The 26,793-nt window shown below is 42.6% G+C and overlaps 1 protein-coding gene across 2 annotated transcripts in view; it reads left to right on the forward strand.

The window, feature by feature from the left end:
* TBXAS1 (thromboxane A synthase 1) overlaps positions 1-26,793 on the forward strand; it is a 190,096-nt gene that overhangs the window by 83,672 nt on the left and 79,631 nt on the right. For both annotated transcript variants that reach the window (XM_054493971.2, XM_054493972.2), the window contains one exon: positions 22,045-22,161. In XM_054493971.2, the coding sequence (XP_054349946.1) occupies positions 22,045-22,161 (117 nt within the window). The remainder of the gene's footprint in view (positions 1-22,044; positions 22,162-26,793) is intronic.

Genomic DNA, 26,793 nt, shown 5'->3' on the forward strand with positions numbered 1-26,793 from the left:
ACACTGCCTCAGAATTGAAGGCAGTGTAACAGTGGGGCTCATATTGATTATGACGTGAGCTTGAGCACATTTCATTTTTTTTTTTTTTTTGGAGACAGGGTCTTGCTCTGTCACCCAGGCTGGAGTTCAGTGGTGTGATCAGAGCTCACTGCAGCCTCAAACTCCTGGGCCCAAGTGATTCTCCCACCTCAGTCTCCTAGGTAGCTGGGACTGCATGTGTGTGCCACCATGCCTGGCTAATTTTTTAAAAAATATTTGGCAGAGATGGGATCTTACTATGTCATCAAGGCTAGTCTTGAGCTCCTGGCCTCAGGTGATCCTCTCACCTTGGCCTCCCAAATTGTTGAGATTATAGCCCTGAGCCACTACCTGGCCACATTTCTTAATTTAAAAAAGAGCTGGGGCAGCTCTTTTTAAAAATGTCTGTGGAAAGTGGAGCTGAATCAACATGACTCAGCAGAAATGGTCACAACCAGTGGCAGAACTTCTTATTCTTAGCCTCTTCTCAAGGCCTGGAGTTGGGGGATATGATCCACCTTACTGGGCTGTCGTAAAGCCAGATGGAATCATACATATAACCTCTCCCTCTACACAGTACTTGGCAGGTGACACATTACTGCTTCTCACAAGAAAACCCTCCACCTCTTCCACACCCATCCAAACTCTTGCTGTTCTTCAAGACACTCCTCAGATTCTGCCTCCTCCAGGAAGCCTTCCCTGCCTCCATCCACATGCACTTTTCCCCTTCCCTGAACTCTGGCAGCACTCACCATGTGTGTCACTCATTGTCACAGTTGATCCCCTTGTGCCTTCCACTATTTACAGTAAAGGAGGATATGGCTTTCACTCTAGCTTGATTATTAGCTCTTCAAGGCCAAGAACTGTATCTTGTATTTTTTTTTTAAACCCCATGACATAAACACATATTGACTCTTCAGCATCCAATATATTCTTGTTCCAACTGAATGGAATTTCCATCAACTTGACATTCCTCCCAGAAGAATGAGGTATTACTTGAACCTGGAGTTGCAATATAGTCTTCTTCGTCTCGGTCATTCACAAACATGTAAAAAGACCCATCGTAGATAAGATCTCCAGGAAACCCCAGTGTTTACAGTTTTCCATCTGGGAATGCATCCACTTATGTGTAGCTTTGTTTATGGTCTTTAAGCCAATTCCATATCGATGGTAAAACAACCCTTAGTGACTCAATTTTTTAAAAAACAGTCTTTAAAGTGGGATTTTCTCACAGGTTTTTGAAAGTCAAATTAAATTGGGTTCTGTGGTTCCCTCTTATCCATATGCTTATTTATCTGCTCAAAGAACTCAAGGAGATTAGTGAGACGTGATTTCTCCTTACTGACACCACGTTGCCTTCCCTCTAATAGGCCATGTTTACTTAAGCGTTCAGCAATTCAGCTTTATTATACATTCACTCGGTAAACATTAAACGCTTACTCCATGCAAGCTGCTACCAAACGGTCCCTTGTGATACAGAAAATACCTCGGCATATTAGTTTGATAAATTAAGTGAAAAGGAACTTAAATAATGCATGCTCTCATTCTCCAACAGGGAGAGCCCATCTCTGCTCACAAATTCAGGCTTGAGTTACGTGAGTTTTGTCCCTGGACAGCCTGGTGGAGAAGGGCCCTGATTTGGGAAGCTGGATTTAGCTCTGAAATTTGACATGAGCTGTAAGCATCCCATGAGGGTTCCGTAGAGCATATTCACTGGAGGTGGGGGTGATGCAACAGGGAGCTCCCTGACATACATCAACATTGAACAAATGTGTGAATTCAAATATCATCCTGTGAAATATTCTTTTCCAAACTCCAGAACACTGGCTGGAGCAGACTACGGGTTGGATCCAGAGTGGCAGTTTTTAACGTCATGCTTTCCCATTCACCGTTTTTTGGGCCTGTGGAGTCTGTGCAATGTCTCTGCTTCATCTTGCTCATTTTCCACGTGGACCTTGTAGGTCTCTATCAATGTCCTCAGTGCTTCCTGAAACTGCTCCATGGTGGTGCAACCACAACTTATCATTAAACCCAAATCAATCTTCCTGGCACTTATAGAAGCTCAGTCGTCCTGGTACGTCAGGACTTGGATGTTTCTATTTAGATATTTTCAATGAGCTCTTCTTTGCTGTTAGATACGGTACCTAATGAAACCACAGGGCAGCTCTTTTTTAAATATCTGTGGGAAATGGAGCTGAGTCCACATGACTCAGCAGAAATGGTCACAACCAGAGGCAGAACTTCTTGTTCTTGGCCTCCTATCAAGGCCTAAAGTTCGGGAGCTATGGGAAGGGTGATAAGAGGTAGACCAGTCTTTGGCCCATGTTAGCTTGGTCTGGTCAGATAGGCATGTCAGGGATGTGTCAAAACACTAAGCCTACTGCCTTGGAGATGTGGGCTCTGGTCTGGAGTGGCAGCATGGAGTGCCATCCCTCAGGTCCTCATGAGCAACACAGAGGTCACGTCTCCAGGCACAGGTTGAGCCACACCATTGACACACACAAGAGTCACATCCAAAGCCATGTGATGGACGTGGTGGGTGGTTTTATCCCGAACCATCAACACCCGGCACCCTGGCTGCCCCAGGTTCAGCCTCTCAGGGGCTGCTTCACTCGCTGTCCACACAGCTGTGAACATTGCAGGATGAGTCACTGTGAAACCACAAACTGCTTGGCATTGGTGAAGATGACTAAAGTTATAGGCAAATTAGTCACTGGAAACCTTCCTGTCCTCTGTATCTGCAGCAGCCTCCTATTGAAGGAAGAAAATAGCATGTTGGCTCATTGCAGAGCTAATTGGCAAGGAAAGCTCAATTCAGGGCTACAGGTGGGTCAGACCCCCTTGTGTGGGGGCCACAGGGACCCGCCTGCTGGCATCCATTGAGGAGAGAGGGGGCCTTGGCAGACTTGAAACCGCCCCCCTTGAACTCATTCCTACACCTGTAACCAGTACTTCTCCACTGACAGCTTTTGAAAACTATTCACCTGGAGTTCCTGGTTCTCTTTCTCTTAAATCAAACATTGAGTAAATGAAGACAGTCAGATGTTCAAACACGTGCATCAAGATTTAAGTTGTGAGAGTGGTTGCTGTGCATGACCTAGGGAAGCTCTCATGGCTTCAGTCAAACTTTGCCAACTTTTTTTAGCTGTGCATTTCTTGAGAAAGGTCAACTCACATTACAGGTCTACAGCTCTGAGCAAGGCAGAAGTTCTTCCTGAAAGCATAAACAGACTACAGAGGGCAGTGAAACCAGAAACACAGGTGTGCAACCTCATTTGCCTGCCCCCGTCTCTATTTTGAGGCCTCTTTGTTTTATGTGACCTCCCTCTCCTTCTCTGCCCCAATCTTCTCTTCTAACACCCACTTTCTTCTTTTAATTTCCCCCTCTTCTAAGCCATAGCCCAGCGGTATGGTGAAAGGTCTTTGCTGTGCATAGGAAACCCTCCAGTCTGAACTGGAAGCTTCCTGTTGCAGGATGGGCTGCCCTATTGGAATTCCCAGGTGACAGTCGCAATGGGATGCCTGTCCCTTGCGGGTCTCCCATTTCACCTGCTTTTCTAATGTCTGGACATGGCTAAGTCCTAGAAAAGCCAGATCCATGGCATTACATTTAATCAGTACAACACACTGAGCTTCGTTTCCAACATGGTAGCTAAGTTTTAATTCTAACATCTTTAAAAGTACTGAGTGTCTTGTGATGCCTTGGGAACACAGGAATAGTGTTAAGTGGTGTTGATTCTCAATGCTCAAATGTACTTCTCTCTCTGCCTTGCAGAGGTTTTTCTAAAATTTCAAGACCTTGTTGAAAATGATTTCATATTTTTTGTCTTACTAGACTCCTGGTTCAGCAGGAAGCTATCTTTATATATTTTTTTAACAAAAAGAAATTAGTAAAAGCTTGCTCTGATATTTATGCCATATTTCCCTAACTTTTGTGGTGGCAGAAGTAGAAGTAAGCGTGTAAACCAGGAGATTAATATCTACAATTTAGGCATAAGAATAGAGAAATAAACCATAAAATCAATTCTTGTCTCTCAATGGATATATTCCAGAACATTCCATGGAAATCAAGTCACTGAGTCCTGATCCTCCCTGTCTTTCTCTGCCCCAATCTCCTTATGACATTCCTTTTCTTCTTCCCATTTCCCCTCTTCTAAGCCATAGCTCAGTAGCATGGTGAAATGTCTTTGATTTTAGTTTAAAGAAATGAAATCAGATTCCAGATTTGCTACCTCTTATTAGTTGTGTGACCTTCAGACAATCCTTTAACCTCCTGATTCTCAGTTTCCTCCTGTGTAAAATACATTAGACTAGCTAATCCCTAAGGTCTGTTTGGTGCCCAGTTCACGTGACTGTTGGCAGCCACAGGGAGCCACAGAGTCCCACCAGAGTCCCACAGAGCCACTTGGAGCTTCAGGTACAGGGAACAAGCTCCCTATTAGGCCCCCTCAGGAAAATTTATTCTCGCAGCCAAGCATGTCAAGTGCGATATCAGGAACACCCTTGTCCTTCTTGAACACTGCTTCTGGCCAGAAACTCTGCTGAGATCTGTTGGAGAGTTTCCTCAAAAGATAAGAGTTAGCAAGCCCCCGGATTCCCTTCCCCACTCAGGAAGGGCCCTCACTGTCAGCTTTGGGGCTGATAGAAGCACAGTTCCAAGCGCCTGGCTTCCTCCTCCTCCCCAGTGGATAAAATGCTGGGACTCTGTCAGGCAAGACTGCCATAATTAGAAGAGGCCCCTTTCCAGCGGCTGAAGCTGACTAGGCAGATAGAGCCCAAATTTGTTTTTAGCCACCACATGCCTCTGAGCTGACCCCTCGAGCTGTGGACACATCTCACAACCTCACCCGGAGGCCATTCTCTCAGGCCAGTCACACTCTCCCGCAGAGAGAGCGAAGATGATGTTATGTCTATGGCCACATTCTACCAGCAGAGGGAATGAATGAAAACTGACATGTAGAATAGTAAGACCACTACTGTTTTCATTTTCGGTATTTTTTTCATATTTTAATTTTTTTATACTCTAGTTTTAGTAAAAGGAACACCTTTACTATTTCAAACCACCAAAATATAAGCCCTATTTGGTTCAAATATTTGTACAGCCAGATAGCAATAGACATAAATTGAAAATAGCCTCAAGTATAGAATTTGGGGTTATACAAGTGACAGAATTCTTGAGTCTCAGTTGATTATAATACAATGAGTGGGCAGTGCCGGTCTTTCACATCTCCAGGTGGGAAGGGGACAAGTTGCACAGTGGCTGTCCTCATCTGTGCCTGATTGTGTGAGAATTAGAAACAATGTTTGTAACAGTGGTACCTAGTCTTTGTGACTGTGGTCCTCTTTTTGATATTAATATTTTTGCAGCCTAGTTGGCATAAACAAGTTGGCTCTCTCTACTCACATTACAACCAGAGGTACAACACTATCTCTCGGAGTCCTTAGAAGCACCTCGCTCTATTCAGCTGGCCCCTCAGCCCTGTGTGGCTGTTTCAGAACTGTTGATCATCTGTCAAGGCATCCCAGAGATCATCTAGATCTTGAGTCCATTTCTTGCATGTTCCAGAACACAAGAAAACATTTTTGGCTATAGCTTCATATTCTATCATGCCTTTCATCCCTTTCTCCCGATAATACATGAACTCGGTTACAGCAGAAATGCATTCCATGCATTTGCAACACTCTGGAAGGAGCCAGTGGTTCTTGTGTGGCTTTACCAGGCCAGTTGAGAATCACTGGGCTGGCCCATGAGAAACCTTCAATAAGTGGCTGCTGTCTTCATGCACCCATGGAATGCCGAGGTGTTGGTTTTCTTCAATAACCTGCTCCTCAGGACAGTGTTTCCTAATTGCTGGAGAATGACCCAAGAGTTGATGAAATAATATGAAAAGTACTGTGTTTGCTGTAAGATGGACAAGTATTGGTGATATGGGCCACCCCACTTCCACCCTCCATTCTTTGTCTTGATAGTTCCAGTCCCAGTACAGCACCTGGCACACAGTAGTTGCTCCATGATTATTCACAGCATAATCACAGACACCATTCAGAGCAGAGCTTGTTCAGCCCTAAACATAAAGTGCAGCAAACCCAGCTCAAGATCATTGAAAATAGCAGCCATTCAGCTCCTGCTGTGGGATTGCCAGGGAGGGCCAGAGACTGTGGTCTTGACACATTCTGTGTGGGGTTCATCCACATCTTCCTAAATGCCCAAGGCATGGCTTTGAAGCAGAGCAAGTAAAGACAACGAGGGGCCCCTCTGCTGGGTTTTCTGTCCCCCTCTGGCTGCCAGCACTAATCTACCCTTTGAAGAGGGGCAGAAGGGGCAAAGTTAAACCACACTTTCCTCTCTTACCTGTTGTCACTCCTCTAATGACTTTTCACTTTCTCTGTTCACCTTCTCCTTCCTGCCTCTTTTAGGAGATGGGAACCAAAGGGCCCATAGGCCCTAAAAGGGGCCACCCTTTGAAGGAGGAGACATCACCACAAATGTCACCCTTTGACGTCCTAATGGGATCCATATTAAAAAAGGAAGTTTTTAACCTGGTCTCAGAGGACACTTGCAAGGGATGCCAAGGAAGGCAGTGTGATCATCCCAAATCAGGCAGCCTAACAGGAGCCTGTGAGAGAGAAACTGCAATCCACCCACAACATGTGGTCATCAAAGGGCGGCAACAACAGTTACCAGCTTGAGATTAAAAACCCAAATTAAAACAGGACCAAAGGATTCCTGCCAGCTCTTAACACCTCTCTTAAAATGTGGCCACTGAATGAAAACCATCGTTTAGTTGATGAGGTCTAACTTCATTACACATCACCGTAGGACACTCTTTCCTGAGAGCAGGCACTGCTCCCATGAGTGCAGTAGGACAGACCTCCTCTGTTCCTGACGATGATACCCCAATACAACCCAACAAGCGTGTGCTCAGTGAAGGTTCCCAGATCTTTTTAATGCGACTTTTTGCAGGTCAGGTTGCTTCCATCACATGCACTGAACAACTAAATTTTAAACCTAAATATGAAGCCTTGTAGTTACATCTGTTGATGTTGGTGTTCTTGTTGGTGTTCATCCAGCATTCAAGTCTGTCCAAATTAAATGTTTATAATTCCTTAGTATTTTTTAAATTGAAGTCACTTCCATACACAAATCTTGAGTGTAAAGCTCAATGTATTATCGTCTATGTATTCCCTTATGTGACCACAACCCAGATCAAGATACAAACATTTCCAGCACTCCAGAGGGTTCCCTCATGCCTCTTCTCAGTCAACCCATCCCTACCATCCAGAGGAAACCACTCTTCTGACATTGATTTGTATAGATTTCTCTTTTCCTGCTGTTGAACTTCATGTAAATGTAAACTTAGAGTATGTATCCTTTTGTTCTGGCATCTTTTGCTCAACATAATGTCTGTAAGAGTCATCCATACCACGTATTAAGATTAATATAGCCAGGTGTGATGGCTCAGTCCTGTAATCTCGCGCTTTGGGAGGCTGAGGCAGGAAGATTGCTTGAGCCCAGGAGTTTGAGACTGGCCTGGGCAACAAAGTGAGACCCCTGTCGCTACAAAAAAAAATTTAAAAATTAGCCAGGCACTGTGGTGTGTGCCTGTAGTCCCAGGTACTCAGGAGACTGAGGGATGAGGATGCCTTGAGCCCAGGAATTTGAGGCTATAGTGAGCTATGATCATGTCACTGCACTGCAGCCTGGGGACAGAGCAAGATCGTGAACATCGTTTGCATTTTTCATTGCTGTGTAGCATTCCAATGTATAGAAACACCACAATCTATTCCTCTGTCAATAAACATTTAGGTTTCCAGTTTTGTGCTATTATGAATTAGGTTATTATATCAACAGGCATTTATGAACACCTAGAAGTGGCATTGCTAGCCCATGAGAGTAGGTGCATGATGGGTTTTTGTACATACTGCCAAACAGTTTTCCAAAGTGGTTGAGCCAATTTATACTCCCATAAAGTGGAGTTCTAGTTGTTCCAATCTTAGCCAGCACTTTCATCTTGCCATTATTTTTCATTGTAACTATTCCAGGGGCTGGGTAGTAGTGGTATCTCAGCGCGGTTTTAATTTGTATTTATCTGGTGACCATGACATTGAGAACTTTTTCTTTTTTTTTTTTTCCGAGACGGAGTTTTGCTCTTGTTGCCCAGGCTGCAGTGCAATGGTGATCTCAGCTCACCACAACCTCTGCCTCCCAGGTTCAAGCGATTCTCCTGCCTCAGCCTCCCGAGTAGCTGGGATTACAGACATGTACCACCCTGCCTGGCTAATTTTTGTATTTTTAGTAGAGACGGAGTTTCTCCATGTTGGTCAGGTTGGTCTCGAACTCCTGACCTCAAGTGATCTGCCCACCTTGGCCTCCCAAAGTGCTGGGATTATAGGCGTGAGCCACCGCGCCTGGCTGAGAACTTTTTCATATGCTCTCTGGCCATTTGAATAGTCTCCTTTTTAACAACGTGCCTGTTGATTCTTTGCCCCCTCCCCCACTTTTATTTTAAGGTGTTTGACTTTTTCTGATTGACTTGTTGTTCTTTGTATGTTCTGCCCTGAGTCTTTTGTCAGATAAATGTGTTGTGAATATCTTCTCCCAGTCCATGGTTTGTGTGTTATTTTCTTAATAATATCCTTTGATAATACAGTCCAATTTATCAAAATCTTCTGTGGTATTGCTTTTGGCATTCTCTTTAAGAACTCTTGCCTTATATACAAGATCACAAAGATATTCTCTTAGAAGCATTATGGTTCTACCTTTCACTATTGAGACTGATCTATCTCCAGTTAACTTTTGTGTATAGAGTAAGGTATGGATCAAGGCTGATTTTTTTTCCCTCTGTATTGATATCCAGTTGCCCCAGTACCATTGTTGAAAAGACCACCCATTCCCCCCTGAATAGCACCTTTGTCATAAATCAAGAGATCATATGTGTGAGTCTACTTCTGGACTGTATTCCATTTCATTGGTCTTTTTGTGTATCCTTGCACCAATATCACCCTCTCTTAAATAGTATAGCTTTATCATTGATCTTGAAAGATGGCAGTGTGGCCAGGCATGGTGGCTAACACCTATAATTTTTGGGAGGCCAAGGTGGGGGAATTGTTTGAGGCCAGGAGTTTGAGACCAGCCTGGGTAACATATCAAGACCCTGTCTCTAAAAAAAAAAAAAAAAAAAAAAAATTTTAATTAGCCAGGCATGGTGGCTTATGCCTGTAGTCCCAGCTACTCAGAAGGCTGAGGTGAGAAAATTGCTTAAGCCCAGGAGGTGTAGGTTGCAGTGAGCCATGATTCTGCCACTGCACTTCAGGTTCAGCAACAGAGCGAGACCCTGTCCCAGAGAGAGAGAGAGAGAGAGAGAGAAACAGAGAGAGATGGTAGTGTAAATTCTCATGGTTATTCTAGTTCTTTTGGTTCCATATACCTGTTTACAGGAATCAGCTTGTCAATTCTTTAAATTTTTTAAATTTTTAATTTTTGTGAGTATATAGTAGGTGTATACATTTATGGGGTATATGAAATATTTTGATACAGGCATGCAATGTATAATAATTGCATCAGGGTAAATGGGGTATCCATCATCTCAATCATTTTTCCTTTCTTTGTGTTACAAACAATACAATTATAATCATTTATTTTTTGCCCTGTCTTATGGTGCTGATCTTTTGGTTATTTTAAAACCTACAATTAAATTATTATTGACTATAGTCACCGAACACTAGATCTTATTCATTTTTTCTATTTTTTCCCACCCATTAACCATCCCCACCTCCCCCGACACTCTTTCACTACTCTTCCCAGCCTCTGGTAACCATCATTCCACTGTCTCCACGAGTTCAATTGTTTTACTTTTTAGCTCCTACAAATAAGTGAGAACATGCCAATTTTGTCCTTCTGTGCCTGGCTTATTTTGTTTAACAAAATGACCTCCAGTTCTATCCATGTTGTTGCAAATGACAGGCTTTTATTCTTTTTTATGGCTGAATTGTACTCCCATTGTATATATGTACCACGTTTTCTTTATGCAGTTGTCTGTTAATGGACACTTAGGTGCTTCCAAATTTGGCTCTTGTGAATAGTGCTGCAATAAACGTGGGTGTGCAGATATCTCTTTGATATACTGATTTCCTTTCTTTGGGGTATATACCTAGCAGTGGGATTGCTGGATCATATGGTAGCTCTATTTTTAGTTTTTTTAGTTTTTTGAGGAGCCTCCAAATTGTTCTCCATAGCGATTGTCCTAATTTACATTTGCACCAACAGTGTATGTGGGTTCCCTTTTCTCCACGTCCTTGGCAGCTTGTGTTATTGCCTGTCTTTTGGATATAAGCCATTTTAAATGGGGTGAGATGATATCTCATTGTAGTTTTGATTTGCATTTCTCTGATGACCAGTGATGTTGAGTACCTTTTCATATGCCTGTTTGCCATTTGTATGTCTTTTTTTTTAAACTGTCTATTCACATCTTTTGCATGTTTTTTAATAGGATTATTAGGTTTTTTTCCTGCAGAGTTGTTTGAGCTCCTTACATATTCTGGTTATTATTCCCTTGCCAGATGGGTAGTTTGCAAATACTTCCTCCCAGTCTGTGGCTTGTCTCTTCACTTTGCTGATTGTTTCCTTTGCTGTGCAGAAGTTTTTTAACTTGATGCAATCTCATTTGTCCATTTTTGTGTTGGTTGCCTGTGCTTGTGGGGTATTACTCAAGAAATCTTTTCCCAGTTCAATGTCCTAGATATTTTCTCAAGTGTTTTCTTTTAGTAGTTTCATAGTTTGAGGACTCAGATTTAAGTCTTTAATCCATTTTGATTCAATTTTTGTATATGGTGAGAGATAGGGGTCTAGTTTCATTATTCTTCATATGGATATCCACTTTTTCCAGCACCATTTATTGAAGAGACTGTCCTTTTCTCAATGTTTCTTCTTGGCACCTTTGTGAAAATGAGTTCACTGTAGATGTATGGATTTGTTTGTGGGTTTTCTCTTCATTCCACTGGTCTATGCGTCTGGTTTTATGCTAGAGCCATGCTATTTTAGTTACTATAGCTCTGTCATATAATTAGAAGTCAAGTAATGTGATTCCTCCAGTTTTGTTCATTTTGCTCAGGATGGCTTTGGCTATTCTGGGTCTTTTGTGGTTCCATACATATTTTAGGATTGTTTTTTCTATTTCTGTGAGGAATGTCACTCTTTTGATAGAGATTGCATTGAATCTGTAGACTGTTTTAGGTAATATGGACATTTTAACAATATTGATTCTTCCAATTCATGAGTATAGAATATCTTTCCTTTTTTTTTGTATCTTCAATTTCTTGTATCAGTGTTTTACAGTCTTCATTGTAGAGATCTTTTACTTCTTCAGTAAAGTTAATTCCTAAGTATTTCATTTTATTTGTGGCTATTGTAAATGGGATTGCTTTCTTGGCTTCTTTTTCAGATTGTTCACTGTTGGCATATAGAAATGCTACTGATTTTTGTATGTTGACTTTATACCCTGCAACTTTACTGAATTCATTTATGAGATCTAATAGCTTTTTGGTGGAGTCTTTAGGTTTTTCTAAATATAAGATCATATCATCTGCAAACAAAGATAATTTGACTTCTTCTTTTCCAATTTGGATACCTTTATTTCATTCTCTTGCCTGATTACTCTAGCCAGGACTTCCAGTACTATGTTGAATAACAGTGGTGAAAGTGGGCATCCTTGTCATGTTCCAGATCTTGGAGGAAAGGTTTTCAGTTTTTCCCCATTCAGTATGATACTAGCTGTGGGTCTGTTGTAAATGGCTTTTATGCCGATTGATGTTCCATCTATGCCTTTTATGGTTTTTATTATGAAGGGACGTTGAATTTTATCAAATGCTTTTTTAGCATCAATTGAAATGATTATAGGGTTTTTGTCCTTCATTCCATTGATATGACGTATCACATTGATTGATTTGCATATGTTGAGCCATGCTTGCATCCCAGTGATAAATCCCACTTGATCGTGATTGATTTTTTTAATGTATTGTTGAACTCAGTTTGCTAGTATTTTGTTAACGATTTTTGCATCAATGTTCTTCAGGGATATTGGCCTGTAGATTTTTTGTTTTGTTTTGTTTGATGTGACTTTGTCTGGTTTTGGTATTAGGGTACGCTGGCCTCCTGGAATGACTTTGGAAGCATTCCCTTCTCCTCTCTTTTTTGGAATAGTTTGAGTAGAATTGGTATTAGTTCTTCTTTAAATGTTTGATAAAATTCAGCAGTGAAGCCATGGTGTCCTGGGCTTTTCTTTGCTGGAAGACTTTTTATTACGGCTTTGATTTCATTACTTGTTATTGATCTGTTCAGGTTTTGGATTAGTGATTCAATCTTGACAAGTTGTATGTGTCTAGGAATTTATTTCTTCTAGATTTTCCAATTTATTGGCATACAGTTGCCCATAGTAGCTGCTAATGATCCTTTGAGTAACAGTTATAACATCTCTTTTTTCATCTCTGATTTTATTTATTTGAGCCTTCTTTCTTTTTTTCTTAGTCTGGCTAAAGGTTTGTCAATTTTGTTTATCTTTTCAAAAAACCAACTTTTTGTTTTGTTGATCTTTTGTATTGTTTTCTTCATTTCAATTTCATTTATTTCTGCTGTGATCTTTATTCTTTTTTTTCCTACTAATTTTGGCTTTAGCTCTTGCTTTTCTAGTTCTTTAAGATGTATCATTAGGTTGTTTATTTGAATTTTTTCTACTTTTTTGCTGTAGGCACTTATAACTATAAATTTTCTTCCTAGTACTGCTTTTGCCATATCCCATTGGTTTTGGTACATTGTGTTTCCATTATAATTTGTTTCCAGAAATTTTTCAATTTCCCTCTTAATCTCTTCATTGGCACAATGGTCATAGAGGAGCATTGTTTAATTGGAAATTGTATAGTTTCCAAAATTCCTCTTCTTATTGATTTCTAGGTTTTTTTTTGTTTTTTGTTTGTTTGTTTTTTGTTTCTTGAGACAGTCTCACTCTGTCACCCAGACTGGAGTGCAGTGGCATGATCTCAGCTCACTGCAACCTCCGCCTCTTGGGTTCAAGCAATTCTCATGCCTCAACCATCCAAGTAGCTGGGATTACAGGCGTGCACCACCACGCCTGGCTATTTTTTTTTTTTTTTTTTTTTTTTTTTTTCCATAGAGACAGGATTTCACCATGTTAGCCAGGCTGATCTCAAACTCCTGGCCTCAAGTGCTCTGCCTGCCTCAGCCAAAGTTCTGGGATTACAGGCATGAAAAAGACACACTTTTGTGTATCTGTTGTAGGTTTTTAGATTTGAGGTTATCATATCTTGCAAATAATCTTGTAACCCATTATTTTAAACTGATGACAACTTAACACTGATTGCATAAACAAACAAAAATAAAACTAATAAAAACTCTACGCTTTAACATCATCTTCCCACTTTTTAACTTTTTCTTGTTTATATCTTATTGTACTGTCTATATCTTGAAAAGTTGTTGTAGTTATTATTTTCAGTTGGTTCATCTTTTCATCTTTCTACTTAAGATATGAGTAGTTTACACAACACAACTACAGTACTATAATAATCTTGCTAAGTTTGGAAGAATGGACATCATAACAATGTTGAATTTTCCAAACTATGAATGTGGAACCTCTATATATTTAGGTATTTTAAATTTATCTTAGCAATATTTTGTAGTTCCAGACTACAGGTCTTTTGTACATCCTTAGTCAAATGTTTTTGTAGGTATTTAATAGTTTTACTGTTATTGTAAGTTATATTTTTAAAATTTCATTTTTCAGTAGTTTGTTGCCCTTGTGTAGAAATACATTTTTGTATATTAAATTTGTATCCAACAATATTTTTAAGCTCAATATTGAATCTAGAAGTTTATTTATAGAGATTTCTCAAATTTTCTATGTTATACAATCATGTCATCTACAAATAAATAGGGTTTTACTTCTTCCATTCCAATTTTTACAAATTTTATTTATTTTTCTTGCCTTATTGACCTCTCTATGATGTCAAATAGAAGTGTACTAGTGGACATAGTTGTCTTGTTTCCAGCCTCAGAAAGTGTTAACTATTTCACTGTTGAATATAATGTTAACTGCAGGTGTTTTTGTAAATGTCATTTTTAGGTGAAGGAAGTCTCCTTGTATTGATAGTTCACTGAAAGTTGTTATTATGAATGGGTGTCAGTTTTTATCAATTTTTTTCTGCATCTCTTGAGATTGTATGTGTTTTTCTGTTTTATTCTGTTAATGCAACAAGTTACATTGATTTTCAAAGTTGCATTCTTGGAATAAGTCCCACTTGGTGTTAATGAATTATTCTTGTAATTTATCACTGAGCTATATTAGCTAATATTTTGTTTACGACTTTTGTGTCTATGTTCACGAGTGACATTGGCTTATAATTTTTCTTTCTTGTAAGTCTTTATCTGGTTTGGGGCTCAGTTTATGCTGGCTCATGAGATGATCCAGATTAATGTTAAATCGTGACTCTGTGCACATTAATTATTCTCAGCTGTGATTTCTGCAAATCAGTAGTTCATTATGAAAATAACAAATAAAATGTTCAATTCGACTGGGATAAGTGTAGAAATCTGTGGGTCTCTATTTGATTCCAGATTAATAGAGTTTTATTTGTCTTTGGTGTTCTGTCAGCCATGAAACCACCAACCAGTTGCTTCTCCTCTTTCCCCATAAGAATGTCCTTGGAAATCACAAAATGTTTTGTTTCCCACATCTATAGATCTGTCCCTATGGGGGGGAAAGAAAAGAATGAGTAAACATAACTTATCAGTGAATTTGTTCCTAAGGATCACTTTTTTAAAAAATCTTTTTTAAATGGGAGTAAGCTGTTATCTGCACAAAGACCTTGGGGTGAAGTTCAGTCAATAGGGCTTCCCTCAGGAGATGTTCTCTAAACTGTGTTCATGTAAGTGAATAGGAGTTAGCAGGCAAAGGAGAAAGGGGGTTGGAGAGGGATCTAGAGTTTCAGAGAAAGAGAAAAACAGCTCATGAGAAGGACCAGACCCTAGAGAGATGACATGGTCAAGGGTCTAACGGAATAATGTGACATCATCTCAACACTATGTGCCAAGGACTGTCCTGAAAGCTGTGTTATAAATAAAGTTTTGATGCCGCAAAAGAAATAGCACTCGAATATAAAATTTTCTTTTTAATTCTCAGCAAGTCAAGTTACTTCTATAGAAGGGTGCGCCCTTATAGATGGAGCAATGGTGAGCACACACTTGGACAAGGGAGGGGAAGGGGTTCTTATCCCTGACGCACGTGGCCCCTGCTGTTGTGTCGTTCCCCTATTGGCTGGGGTTAGACCACACAGGCTAAACTAATTCCGATTGGCTAATTTAAAGAGAGTGATGGAGTGAGTGGTTTGGTGAAAAAAATGGCTATGAGAAAGCAGGTAATAGGAATGAGTCAGGGTGGAGCAGGTGATTGAAATGAGTCAGGGTGGAGTAGGTAATCGAAAAATGTTGCTTTATGAGGAAGTTAAATTTAAAAGTAGAAGGCAGAGAATTAAACATACTGACATATTGATTCTTTGAAAAGAAATTTAGAACTCATATCTAACAGCTATAAATGTATTAACTGCATTCATCATTCCAATTGCTCAGTCCAAAACCCTTGGAGTCATCCTTGACTCCTGTCTTTCTCTCTCCCACCTCATATCCAATCCATCAGGAAATCCTGTTGGCTCTACCTTCAAAGCATGCCAAGCTGATCATTTCTCCCCGTATCTGTGTCCAGCTCCCTGGCCTGAGCCTCCACCCCCACTCTCTCTTGGCCACTGTGCTTCCTCCTGACGGCTCTCCCTGCCTCCACTCTGGCTCCTCACAGTTGACTCTCAACACCAAACAGTGAGATTCTTTAAAACAGAAGTCAGCTCAAGATATGTCTCTGTTCAAAACTCTGCTATGACTACCTGTGTCTTGTGGAGTACAAATCCTACCAAGGTTCTGGAGGCCCTCCACACACAGGCCCCCATGCCCTCTCTGGCCTGCCTCCATCCCTCCCCTCCAGCTGTGCCACGTCCTTGAGGGTCCTCACGCATATGATGCCTTTGCTGTAATGGTTCCCACGCCCACCAAACCCCCAGCTCCTTCAAGGCTTTGCACAAATCTCACCTATGCAGGAGCCCAGTGCCAACAGACCAATTTAATAACACGCTTCGCCCCATCCCACTGTACCGTCCAGTGTACTTCTCATGCTTATTGTCCACCTTCTCCCACTAGAATGCAAGCTCTGTGAGGACACGGAGCTTCATTTTGTTCACAGATGTATCCTCAGCACCTAAATCAGGGCCTAGCACATACCAGGCACTGAATAAATATTTGTGAAGTGAGTGAAGCCTCACAACTATCCTAAGAGGTCAGTAGCGTTATTATCCCCATTCTACAGATTGAGAAACTGTAGAGAGGTCAAACCAGAGAGGTCAGCTCTCAGAGTTACATGGAGCCAATATTTGAACCCAGGCATCTGACTCTAGAGGCAATGTTCTTAACCACTGCATTACCCTGCCAAGCCCAAAGTAGCAAATGCAACCCGAGCTTCCAGAAGGCCCTGTGACTTCAGACTATATAAGGGATTGGGAAGTTAAGGCACTCCTTCAGGCTTTGTGTTCAGAAAGGGTGGGGAACTGGCCAGCACATACCAGGCCTCATAAAACAAGTTAGGGAGTTTGCATGAGGATAGGGCTAGATTTGTCTTTAGGAAGATCCCACTGACTACAGGGTGGAGTATGGATGGGTGTGACAAGGCTGCGGGCAGGGAAATCAGTTAGAGGCTGAGATAATGGTGACCTTAGCCAGGGTGGCAGCTGTGGGGATGGAAAGAGTTGGCCAAAGAGAGATTTAATAGTTGTGACTGACAGGATTGTAGTTGAGAGAGAGAGAACAACTCCCAGGTTTGGGGTTTGGGTTAGTTTTGGTTTTTCAAACTTTTTTGACTATGATCTACAGTAAGAAACACATTCACATTTTGACAGAGAATATACACACACACATACAGAAATACACACACATACATGCGCATACACACACACATACACACATACATACACACACGCATACACACACACACACATCTTGAACAAGTTCAACAACCACAAAATACTTTCCCTGACGTTAAATGCTCCTCTGTGTTTCCTAATCTTGTCTATCTCGTCTCTTTCTCTGCTTTTTTTAAATGCTGGTTGCCACTCATGACATTTGATTTCATGACTGACCATGGCTTGCAGTCTGGAAGCCCCTGACCAGAGAGTGATTGGAGGCTTGGGACACAGCTAGGCTGACAGACAGGAGCCTCGAAAGCTATGTCCCTGGACCTCCTTTCTGCAGAGTCCCCTTCCTGTACGACATACACAGTCTGGCTCCCATCACACTTACCAGTCTTGTTACTCATTGAATTAGTCCGTTTTCACACTGCTGATAAAGACATATCTGAGACTGGGCAATTTACAAAAGAAAGGGGTTTAATGGACTCACAGTTCCACGTGGCTGGGGAGGCCTCCCAAACATGGCAGAAGGTGAAAGGCACGCCTCACATGGCAGCAGACAAGAGAAGAGGGCCTGTGGAGGGAAACTCCCCTTTATAAAACCATCAGATCTTGTAAGACTTATTCACTACCACGAGAACAACATAGGAAAGACGTGACCCCATGATTCAATTTCCTCCCACCAGGTCCCTCCCACCACATGTGGGAATTGTGGGAGCTACAATTCAAGATGAGATGTGGGTGGGGACACAGCCAAACCATATCACTCATTCCTATGGGGAAAATCCTTTGTCTCTTTCAAGGTATCTCTCAGTAAGTCTCATCAATGAACATATGTGGACAAGCGGGAGGTGTGGAGGGGTTATGGAATATATTGTTTAATAGGCCCAGAGTTTCACTTTTGCAAGATGAGATAAGTTCTGTGGAGGAATGCTGGTGATAGTTGCACAACCATGTGAGTGTACTTAATACTACCGAACTGTACTCTTAAAAATGGTTAAGATGGGGCGCCTGTAGTCCCAGCTACTTGGGAGGCTGAGGCAGGAGAATGGTGTGAACCCGGGAGGCGGAGTTTGCAGTGATCCAAGATTGCACCACTGCACTCCAGCCTGGGCGACATAGCAAGACTCCATCTCAAAAAAAAAAATGGTTAAGATGGTGGATTTTATGTTACATGTATTTTGCCACAATTTTTTAAATCAATATGTAGGCAAACTAATAGAAAAAAGAGTGTCTGGAGTGGCTTTCCAGACATGAAGTCTCAGGTTTGAAATTGGAAGGCTTTTAGACCAAACCCCTCTGCATGCTCAAGCCTTGGGTACAGGATTTCTAAGAAGTGGAACAGTCTCCAGGGGTGTGGAGTTCATCGCTCAAGGCAGGTTATCTTATCTTTGAATAATTTTGTCTGTTGACTATTGGGATAGTTCTCCTTCAGATGAGCTGAAATTTTCCCCATAGCTTCCTCTATTAAACCCAATTCCACTTCTTAGTGTCACAAAAAAAAAAAACCTAAATTCCCTCTCCCATGCAGTATGTATTCAATAAATATTTATTAGGCACATGCCTAAGTACCACTATCTGATCTTCCAAATCTTCTCTTTTCCAGTTAAAAATTCCAAAATCTGACAACTATTTCATATATGACATGATTTAATGTCCCCTCACCATCTGATTGCTCTTTTGAAATGATCAATTTCCTTTTATCATGGGACATCTGAAATGAAAAGAGACCAGGCACAGTGGCTCGTGCCTGTAATCCCAGCACTTTGGGAGACCAAGGTGGGAGGATCTCTTGAGGCTAGGAGTTCAAGACCAGCCTGGTCAACATAGTGAGACACCATCTCTACAAAAAAACTTCAAAATTATTCTGACATGGTGGCATGTGCCTCTAGTACCAGCTACTCAGGTGACTGAGAGAGTAGGATCACTTGAGTCCGGAAGTTTGGGGTTCCAGTGAGCCACGATCACACCAATGCACTACCACCTGGGTGACAGAGCAAGACCCTGTTTCAAAAAATAAATAAATAAAATGTTTTCAGAAATAAAAACATTACAGTATCAATAGCCCCAAATGATTTCATCAAAAAATGGAGGATTCTAATGGAATTTCCAGGCCTAAGTGAGCACAATGTCATGGCACGCTGGTGAGAAAGATACTTGAAGGCCACACTGACATATTGCAAGGAGGACTACATTGGCCTTTCAGGAGCAAGACAAAAAATAGCGTAAATTCACCCTTAAGTCTTAAGGATAGGTACAAGATCCAATCAGTCTTCACTCTTATCTCTAGTTTATTCTGTCTTATCAGAACCAGAAACCATCACCGCACTTTCCTTGGAGTTAAATGCTTTATTCCATGTAGTGTGCCACAGGACTGCATCTTGCCACTACATAAATACACATAATGTATGATTTCCTCCTTCAACTCTGGAACCTAAACAAATGGATTATGTTCCCCAAATTCCATAAAACCATAATTCTGTTGAGTGGCCATGGCGCTCTCAAAGAATTTCTTTCTAAATATAGAGAGGTATTCCTCTGCAGAAAAAAATATCCCAGCATCTTGGTTCTAATATATAATTAACTCCTCTCTAGATACTTTGCAGTTACGTTTTATGGCTTATTTTGAGAGTTCATATTTTATCAGAAAATTATAATTTTCCTCTAAATAGGAGTTTTTACAAGGCTTTTGAATTCTGATGACTGGCTTCATGTTTCAGCTATAATTAAAACAGTGAAAAGAAATAGCGTCACCATGCATCACATGTGGTTCTGAGACTGCTTGGTCCCCCAACCGCCTGTCTCCCCACACCCTGCAACCTGCAGGCTGGGGACACTCTGACCAATGGTGGGGGCTCCATTTTTGACCACTTAGTGGGACAGCTGGTTTTAGAAAGAAACAGAATGGCCTGAGAAGAAGGGATGAGGAGACCAAAGTCCTCACCTCGGAGAAGCCTCCCAAATATGTTCCCCACCGATGTCCCACCTTGCCCCATTTTCCCTCCAGGAAAATATACTTTCTCCAAGAAATACACTTTCCCTCCAGGAAAATTCACTTTCCGTCTAGTTGTTAGCTTATGAGCTTATTCTCTGCTTCCCCTCTAGACTGCCAATTCCATAAGGGCCAAAGCGAAGTCTTTTTCTTTTCTTTTTTTTTTTGAGATGAAGTTTCATTCTTATCCCCCAGGCTGGAGTGCAGTGGTGTGATCTTGGCTCACTACAACCTCCGCCTCCCAGGTTCAAGTGATTCTTCCGCCTGCCTTGGCCTCCCAAAGTGCTGAGATTACAGGCGTGAGCCACCATGCCCGGCAGCAAAGTCTTTTTCATTCAACATGGTATAGACAACTTCTTGAACCCTGTATTAGTTTACTAGGCTACTATACCAACCAATCATAGGTTGGGGGTTTAAACAATAGAAATTGATTTTTCTACAGTGCTGGAGACCAGAAGCCTGAAGTCAAGGTGTCAGCAGTGTTGGTTTCTCTGGAGGCCTCTCTCTTTGGCTTGCACATGACTGTCTTCTCCCTATATCCTCACATGGTCCTCCCTCTGTGTGTGTCTGTGTCCCAATCTCCTCTTCTAATAAGCACACCAGTCATGTTGAATTAGGGTCCACACTAATAACCTTAGTTTACCTTAATTACCTCTTTTTTTGAGATGGAGTTCTCGCTCTGTTGCCTAGGCTGCAGTGCAGTGGCACAATCTCAGCTCACTGCAACCTCCGCTTCCTGGGTTTGAGCAGTTCTCCCTGCCTCAGCTTCCCAAGTAGCTGGGATTACAGGCACCCACTACCACGCCTAGCTAATTTTTGTATTTTTAGTATAGAGGGCGTTTCGCCATGTTGGCCAGGCTGGTCTCGAACTCCAGACCTCAGGTGATCCATCCACCTCAGCCTCCCAGCGTGCTGGGATTACAGGCATGAGCCACCACTCTCAGCCTTCATTACCTCTTCAAAGACCTTATCTCCAAATACAGCCATCCCTCAGTAGCTCGTGGGATAGGTTCCAGGACCCACCCTTGCTCAGGACACCAAAATTTGTGGATGCTTAAGTTTCTGATATAAAATGGCATAGTATTTGCATATAACCTACGTACATCCTTCTGTACGCTTTAAATCAGCTCTGGATTACTTATAATACCTCATACAATGCCTACACATCACTTCATGTACATGGATTCAGTGTAGTTCTCTGGACAGGGCAAATTCAAGTTTTGCTTTTTGGAAGTTGGTGGAATTTTTTCTGAATATTTTTGATTCAGGATTGGTTGAATCCACAGATGCAGAACGCCCAGATATAGAAGGCCGACTGCACCGTCACATTCTGAGGTTCTTGGGGTCAGGATTTAAACATATGAAGTTTGGGGTGGGGGGCCGAATTCATCCCATAACACAATATTAGGCTATCAACCACTGTTTGCCGACTGAGAAAAAAATGAATGACCAATAGAACACAGAAACATGATGGCAGGCATGCTCCTGGAAGCAACTCTCCTGGCACATGCTTCTGAAGGCCTTTCCTTTTTCCCCCTTCCCTCTCCCTCCACCCATACAAGGGTCTAGACAAGTGAGTCTGTCAACTTCGGGTCCAACCTAACCAATCCAGTCACACAAAGCCCTGTGCCACGAAGTTCAGACATGATACTAATTCCCAGGAAAGACTAGGCCATCTCCAGGAAGCCTGCCTTGTTTGTCTTCAGGGAACCCTCGCACAGTAGGGGGACTGCAGAACACACAGAAGCCATTGAGTTGTCTCTGTGATGATGAACACATCGCAGCAGGGTACAGCTGAGCCACCAGAGCTTGCCCATCTGCTCCCTCTGGGCCCCGGCCATGATTCTTTCTGTCATTGCTTGTGAGCCTTTATAGTCTTCCTCTGTATCCTTGCAAGAGAAACCTCCTAACTTTTTGGCCACTGATGGACTTTAACCAGGGTGTTTGTCATGGACCTGTATTGCCACCAAGATGGCTTTGGCTCCCTGAGTCCTGACCCTCTGCTTGTTACTTCCCAACAGGCGTCGGGTTTGGAGTTCAAGTCGGTAGCCGACAGCGTTCTGTTTTTACGTGACAAAAGATGGGAGGAAGTCAGAGGTGCCCTGATGTCTGCTTTCAGTCCTGAAAAGCTGAACGAGGTAAGACATGAGAAATGCAAACTCTCTTCTCTTACGGAGCAGGTTTCTTCTCTCCAAATCGTGATGAGAGCCAGTTCATGTTGCATCACTTGCCCAGGTGACACATCAAAATGCCTTTCCCACTGGGACCTTCAGTGGAAGGTCTTCTATTATGCAGAAAGCACCGGATTCTGTGTTGAGTCTCTTTCGTTTCTCCAGCCTCCCACATCCCCAGTTGCCATAAATGAATTGTGAGTCAACAAGTACACAGGGCTTTTGCCTGTGTCCAGAGACAGAGCTTGAGGTGCTTTGGGGGCCCCAGGAGAAAACTGTAACAGTGTCTGTTGGACTGTCATTCATAATGGATCACCTAGGGATCTGGCTACAATGCAGGCTCTGATTCAAGAGGGCCAGGGTGGCCTAAGAATCTGTATTTATAACACCCTGCCAGGTAATTTTGTTGTTACTGGACAGTGAACCACACTTTACATAGCAAGAAACTAGAGAACAGCATGAAACAAAGGTGAGCTACCAATCGAATCTTAAATAGGGAGGTGATGGCAGTGAATGACTGGGGAGGAGTGGGCGATTGTGTCAGGCAGGAACACCCAGGTTAACCTCTAGGCCAAGTTCAAGAGAAGGGCAGCCTCCACAAGATGCTACCAGCTCTCTAAGGCCCTGGACACTATACCTCCCCTACTCAGTGACTCACTCTGTCCTATCAGCTGTGCACCCAAAACTGGGTGTTTGTACAGCCTCCAGACCAATTTCTCACACAACAGATCCTGACTGCTGTGTTTTGTATCTGAGCCTGACAGCCCCCTCAATTGCTGGTCTGGCTTTGGTGTTTGCTGTTCTGAATCGTGCAACCACAAGGGAGAGAGAACTTGAGCCCTTATGATGTGAAGGGGCTAAAGGGCTTCTTTAGTTCCAGTCTCAGGTACACAGGCATCTCTAGAGCAAGGGAGCTTCCAAAGCTTGGCTGGAGTGCCCTGGGCTTCTGCCATCCACCCTGTCTGGATGTTCCAGAGTAGCCTGTCTTCAGTTCAATAAAAATGAAAGCTACTTTTAGCTGAAGCTCAAGATGCTCACCCATATGGTCCTGATTGAATTCCTATTAATCTTCTGAAGTCCCCCAGAAGAGGAGGGGGTTCCACACCTCATAATATCTGATTAAACTCACTGAGAAACTAGTGATCCCCCCAATTTTTATGAAGTTTTGATTTGCATTTCCATGGGTAGCTGTTGGTGTTTGGGGGCAGAGCCTGTCTCTGTATGCAGCGCCAGCTCACACTCACACAACTCAGAGTCAGGTGCCAAGGGCCGCCTGTTTAGACTAACACACTGCCTCTTCACCACATTCCTGCAAGACAGATACTATCATCCTTATTATTACCATCCCATTTTACAGAGGAGGAAACTAGGCACACAGAGATTAAGTAGTGTGCTCCAAGTCTCATAGCTAGTAAGCAGCAGAGCCAAAATCAGAATCCAGCTCCGGAGTGCTCTTCACCTCTCTGCCTGACTGCTTGCTACCTCCATGTGATTTTCCAGTGGTGCTCGGAGGCCACCTAGGACTGTGCCAGGGGCTGTCTGGAGGGTGCAGGAAGGGGAAGTGTAGCAAATGGGGCCTCGGCGGAAAGCTGGGGGGTTGGGGAGGGTCAGAAGCAACACTTCTCTATTTTCTGCCTAAGTTTGGAACCAACTGAGGTATGGAAAGAGGTTTTAGGCAAAGGAAATAAAATTTTCTCTTATCTTACAGGTAAAGCTGTTTGAAAAATAGAGTCCGCATCTGATCACATGGGCTTGCTATGCTAATACTTCACCCAGAATTGGACAATTGCAGGGGGGTGGCAGATGCCATCGGGGCTGGCCCGCGGCCCACATGTGCTCAGTTCCTTCCTCCAAGACTGGGTCTGATACAGCGTAGACAGCAGGAGATGAGAGTGACTTAGATGCAGCCGTTGGCCAGTGGGGCCCACAGGGATCACTTGGGGGGCTTTGAAAACTGTTGCTGCCTGGGTCCCACACCTAGAAATTCTGATTCGCTTGGTTTGCTTTGGGATGCAGCCTGGGTTTGAGGATATTTTTTTTAGGCTCCCCAGGTGATTGTCATGTAAAGCCAGTATTGGGAACCACCACCAGTAGAAGTTCCCCACAAGGACACGCGAGGAAAGGGGCACCTGCTTCCACTGCAGCAATTAGCCCTGCTCACATTGATCTCTGTTATCTATTGAGGATTCACGGGAGAATGTGAAGGAAGGGCCTGCATCTTAAAGCTAGAAACCACTGCTCTAAACCATGTAGACTAGTTGCCTGGAGTGTGCCCCTTTATCACACCCAGCCACTAAAAGGTTGAGTTAGCCAAGAGAAGGCCAGGGGAAGAGAGGAGAGGTAGGTGAGCCTAGGGCTGGCATCACTAGCGTATATGTCTTTATTCAAAAGCAATGGCTTCGTGGCACTATAGGAGTAGAAAGAACCTCATGTGTGAAAAAGAAATTGGTAAAGAGTATCTGAGAAAATAAGAAAAGAGAAAGAAGAAAAGGAAGCAAGGAAAGGAAAATAAGGTTTAGCAGTCCTGGGCTATGATTCTTTGATAAGGAATTTTATCATGGTCTAGATTCCTTTAATCCCTTACAGGGGATACTTCAGAAAGTGATACATTGTCGTTTCCCAAGCAAATCCAGTGCTCCTGGGGTCCAGTCTTCTCCCTCTAGTCCAGAAATCAAATGCATAGTGCCTGAATTAATTGCAGAAAATACAGTTCCTCAATATGTCCACGGCATTAAGATGCCAAGAGAAGCCAGGTGAGGTGGCTCACACCTGTAATCCCAGCACTTTGGGAGGCCGAAGCAGGTGGATCACCTGAGGTCAGGAGTTCAAGATCAGCTTGATCAACATGGTGAAACCCTGTCTCTACTAAGAATACAAAAAGTAGCAGTGTGGTGGCAGGCACCTGTAACCCCAGCTACTCAGGAGCCTGAGGCAGGAGAATCACTTGAATCCAGGAGGCGGAGATTGCAGTAAGCCAAGATCATACCACTGCACTCTAGCCTTGGTGACAGAGTGAGACTCCAGACTCCATCTCACAAAAAAAAAAAAAAAAAAAAAAAAAGCCAAGAGGTAGAGAGAGATTTCATAGAGCCCATTATTTACCATACACTATCAATAACCTTGAAATTCCCTTGAAAGGCATTTTTTTCTACTCCATATAGTTCAATTTAGGTTCTTGGGTTTCCATTTGAAAGGATTCCATCCCAGAGGCAGGAGGAGTTAACTTTTTCCCCACCTCTGGAGATTTTAGAACTGGCGAGTTGAAGTTTACTGGAAGGCCCCTAAGGAGACCCTTCAAGAAGAAATTGGCCGTGCAGATGGCGCTCAGGTGGGAGGGGGAAGAAAGATGGTCTTCAAAACACAGAGACGTGTAGCATATGTGTTAGATATGGTTCTGGGGAGAACCATATTTAAGGGAGGAGCGGAGGAGAAACCTATAAAGAAGACTCAGGAAGAACAGCCTGAAATGGAAACCAGCAGAATGTGGAAGGGGAAAGCATTTCAAAGAGGAAGGAGCAGCCAGAGGTGTTAAATGCTGCTCACATGGAAAGAAACACGAGGACAGAAAAGTGCACAGCAAAGATAATATTTCTGAAACGTGAAACCAGTGTATGTCTGTTTCATGCTTCATAGATCGTGTTCCCTGTAATTTTCCCACACCCGCGGAATCAATGGCACCCACTGCTCCTGAAGGTGCCTCTGAGGAAGACAGTAGGTGCCATCCAGAACAAGGAAGTAGTTGCTTGATTTTGAACTGTACGTTAGCAAGCTTTATTAGGAGAGAAAAGAGTTTTCCTAATTCCAAAAGCAGCTTCCCTTTGCATATGAAGAGCAGAGGGTTTGAGGCTGTAAGCCGTGGTGTAGGCAGGATGCAGGAAATGACAGGGGGGGCTGCTTCTGGGCTGTGGAAGATGGGTGGAGGTGACAAAATGAGAAGTGTCCTATCTTCCTCCCCAAAACCTCCTGGTTTCTGGATGCTTCCTCAAACTTCAACCTCCCAGCTGCCTTTGTTCTCTAAGTCACTGGTTCTCAAACCTTGTGGGACAAGGGCTGCATGAGAATCACCTAGGACCCTTGTTAAAAATACGTAATTTCAGCCACCCCAAGATCTATAGAATCAGAATTTCTAAGGGTAACTGAGAATTCGCATGTCACGAGTTCCCTGGAAAGATTCTGCTGAGAGCCAGCGTGGAAAGCCCTGGCACTGTGAGTGTTCCTGTTGGTCCCCTCTCTGACCATCTCAGACCGACTGCATCTCCAGGCTCGAAGGACCTGGCCCCTGAACCCCCACCCTCCACTGCTTTATTTTTCTCTGTAGAACTATCACCAGCTCACATTCCATTTTGTTTACCTGTTTATTGTATGTCCCCTTCTGCTAGATGGATGCTTCAGGAGGACAAAGTCTTTTTGCTTTTTTCTTATTTTCTTTATTGTTAACTGCACACACTAGGTACATAATAGACATTCAGGGACAATTAATGAATGGATGTATGAAGAATCAAAGAACCGAGAAGCTTTCTACCTATTCTACCTAAGGATACATGATGAAACTAAGCTAAAAAAAGAAAGGGAAATAATTCTATTGAGAAAAAATTAAAT

Source organism: Pongo pygmaeus, chromosome 6 (genome assembly GCF_028885625.2).
Source record: "Pongo pygmaeus isolate AG05252 chromosome 6, NHGRI_mPonPyg2-v2.0_pri, whole genome shotgun sequence".
NCBI classification, from domain to species: Eukaryota; Metazoa; Chordata; class Mammalia; order Primates; family Hominidae; genus Pongo; species Pongo pygmaeus.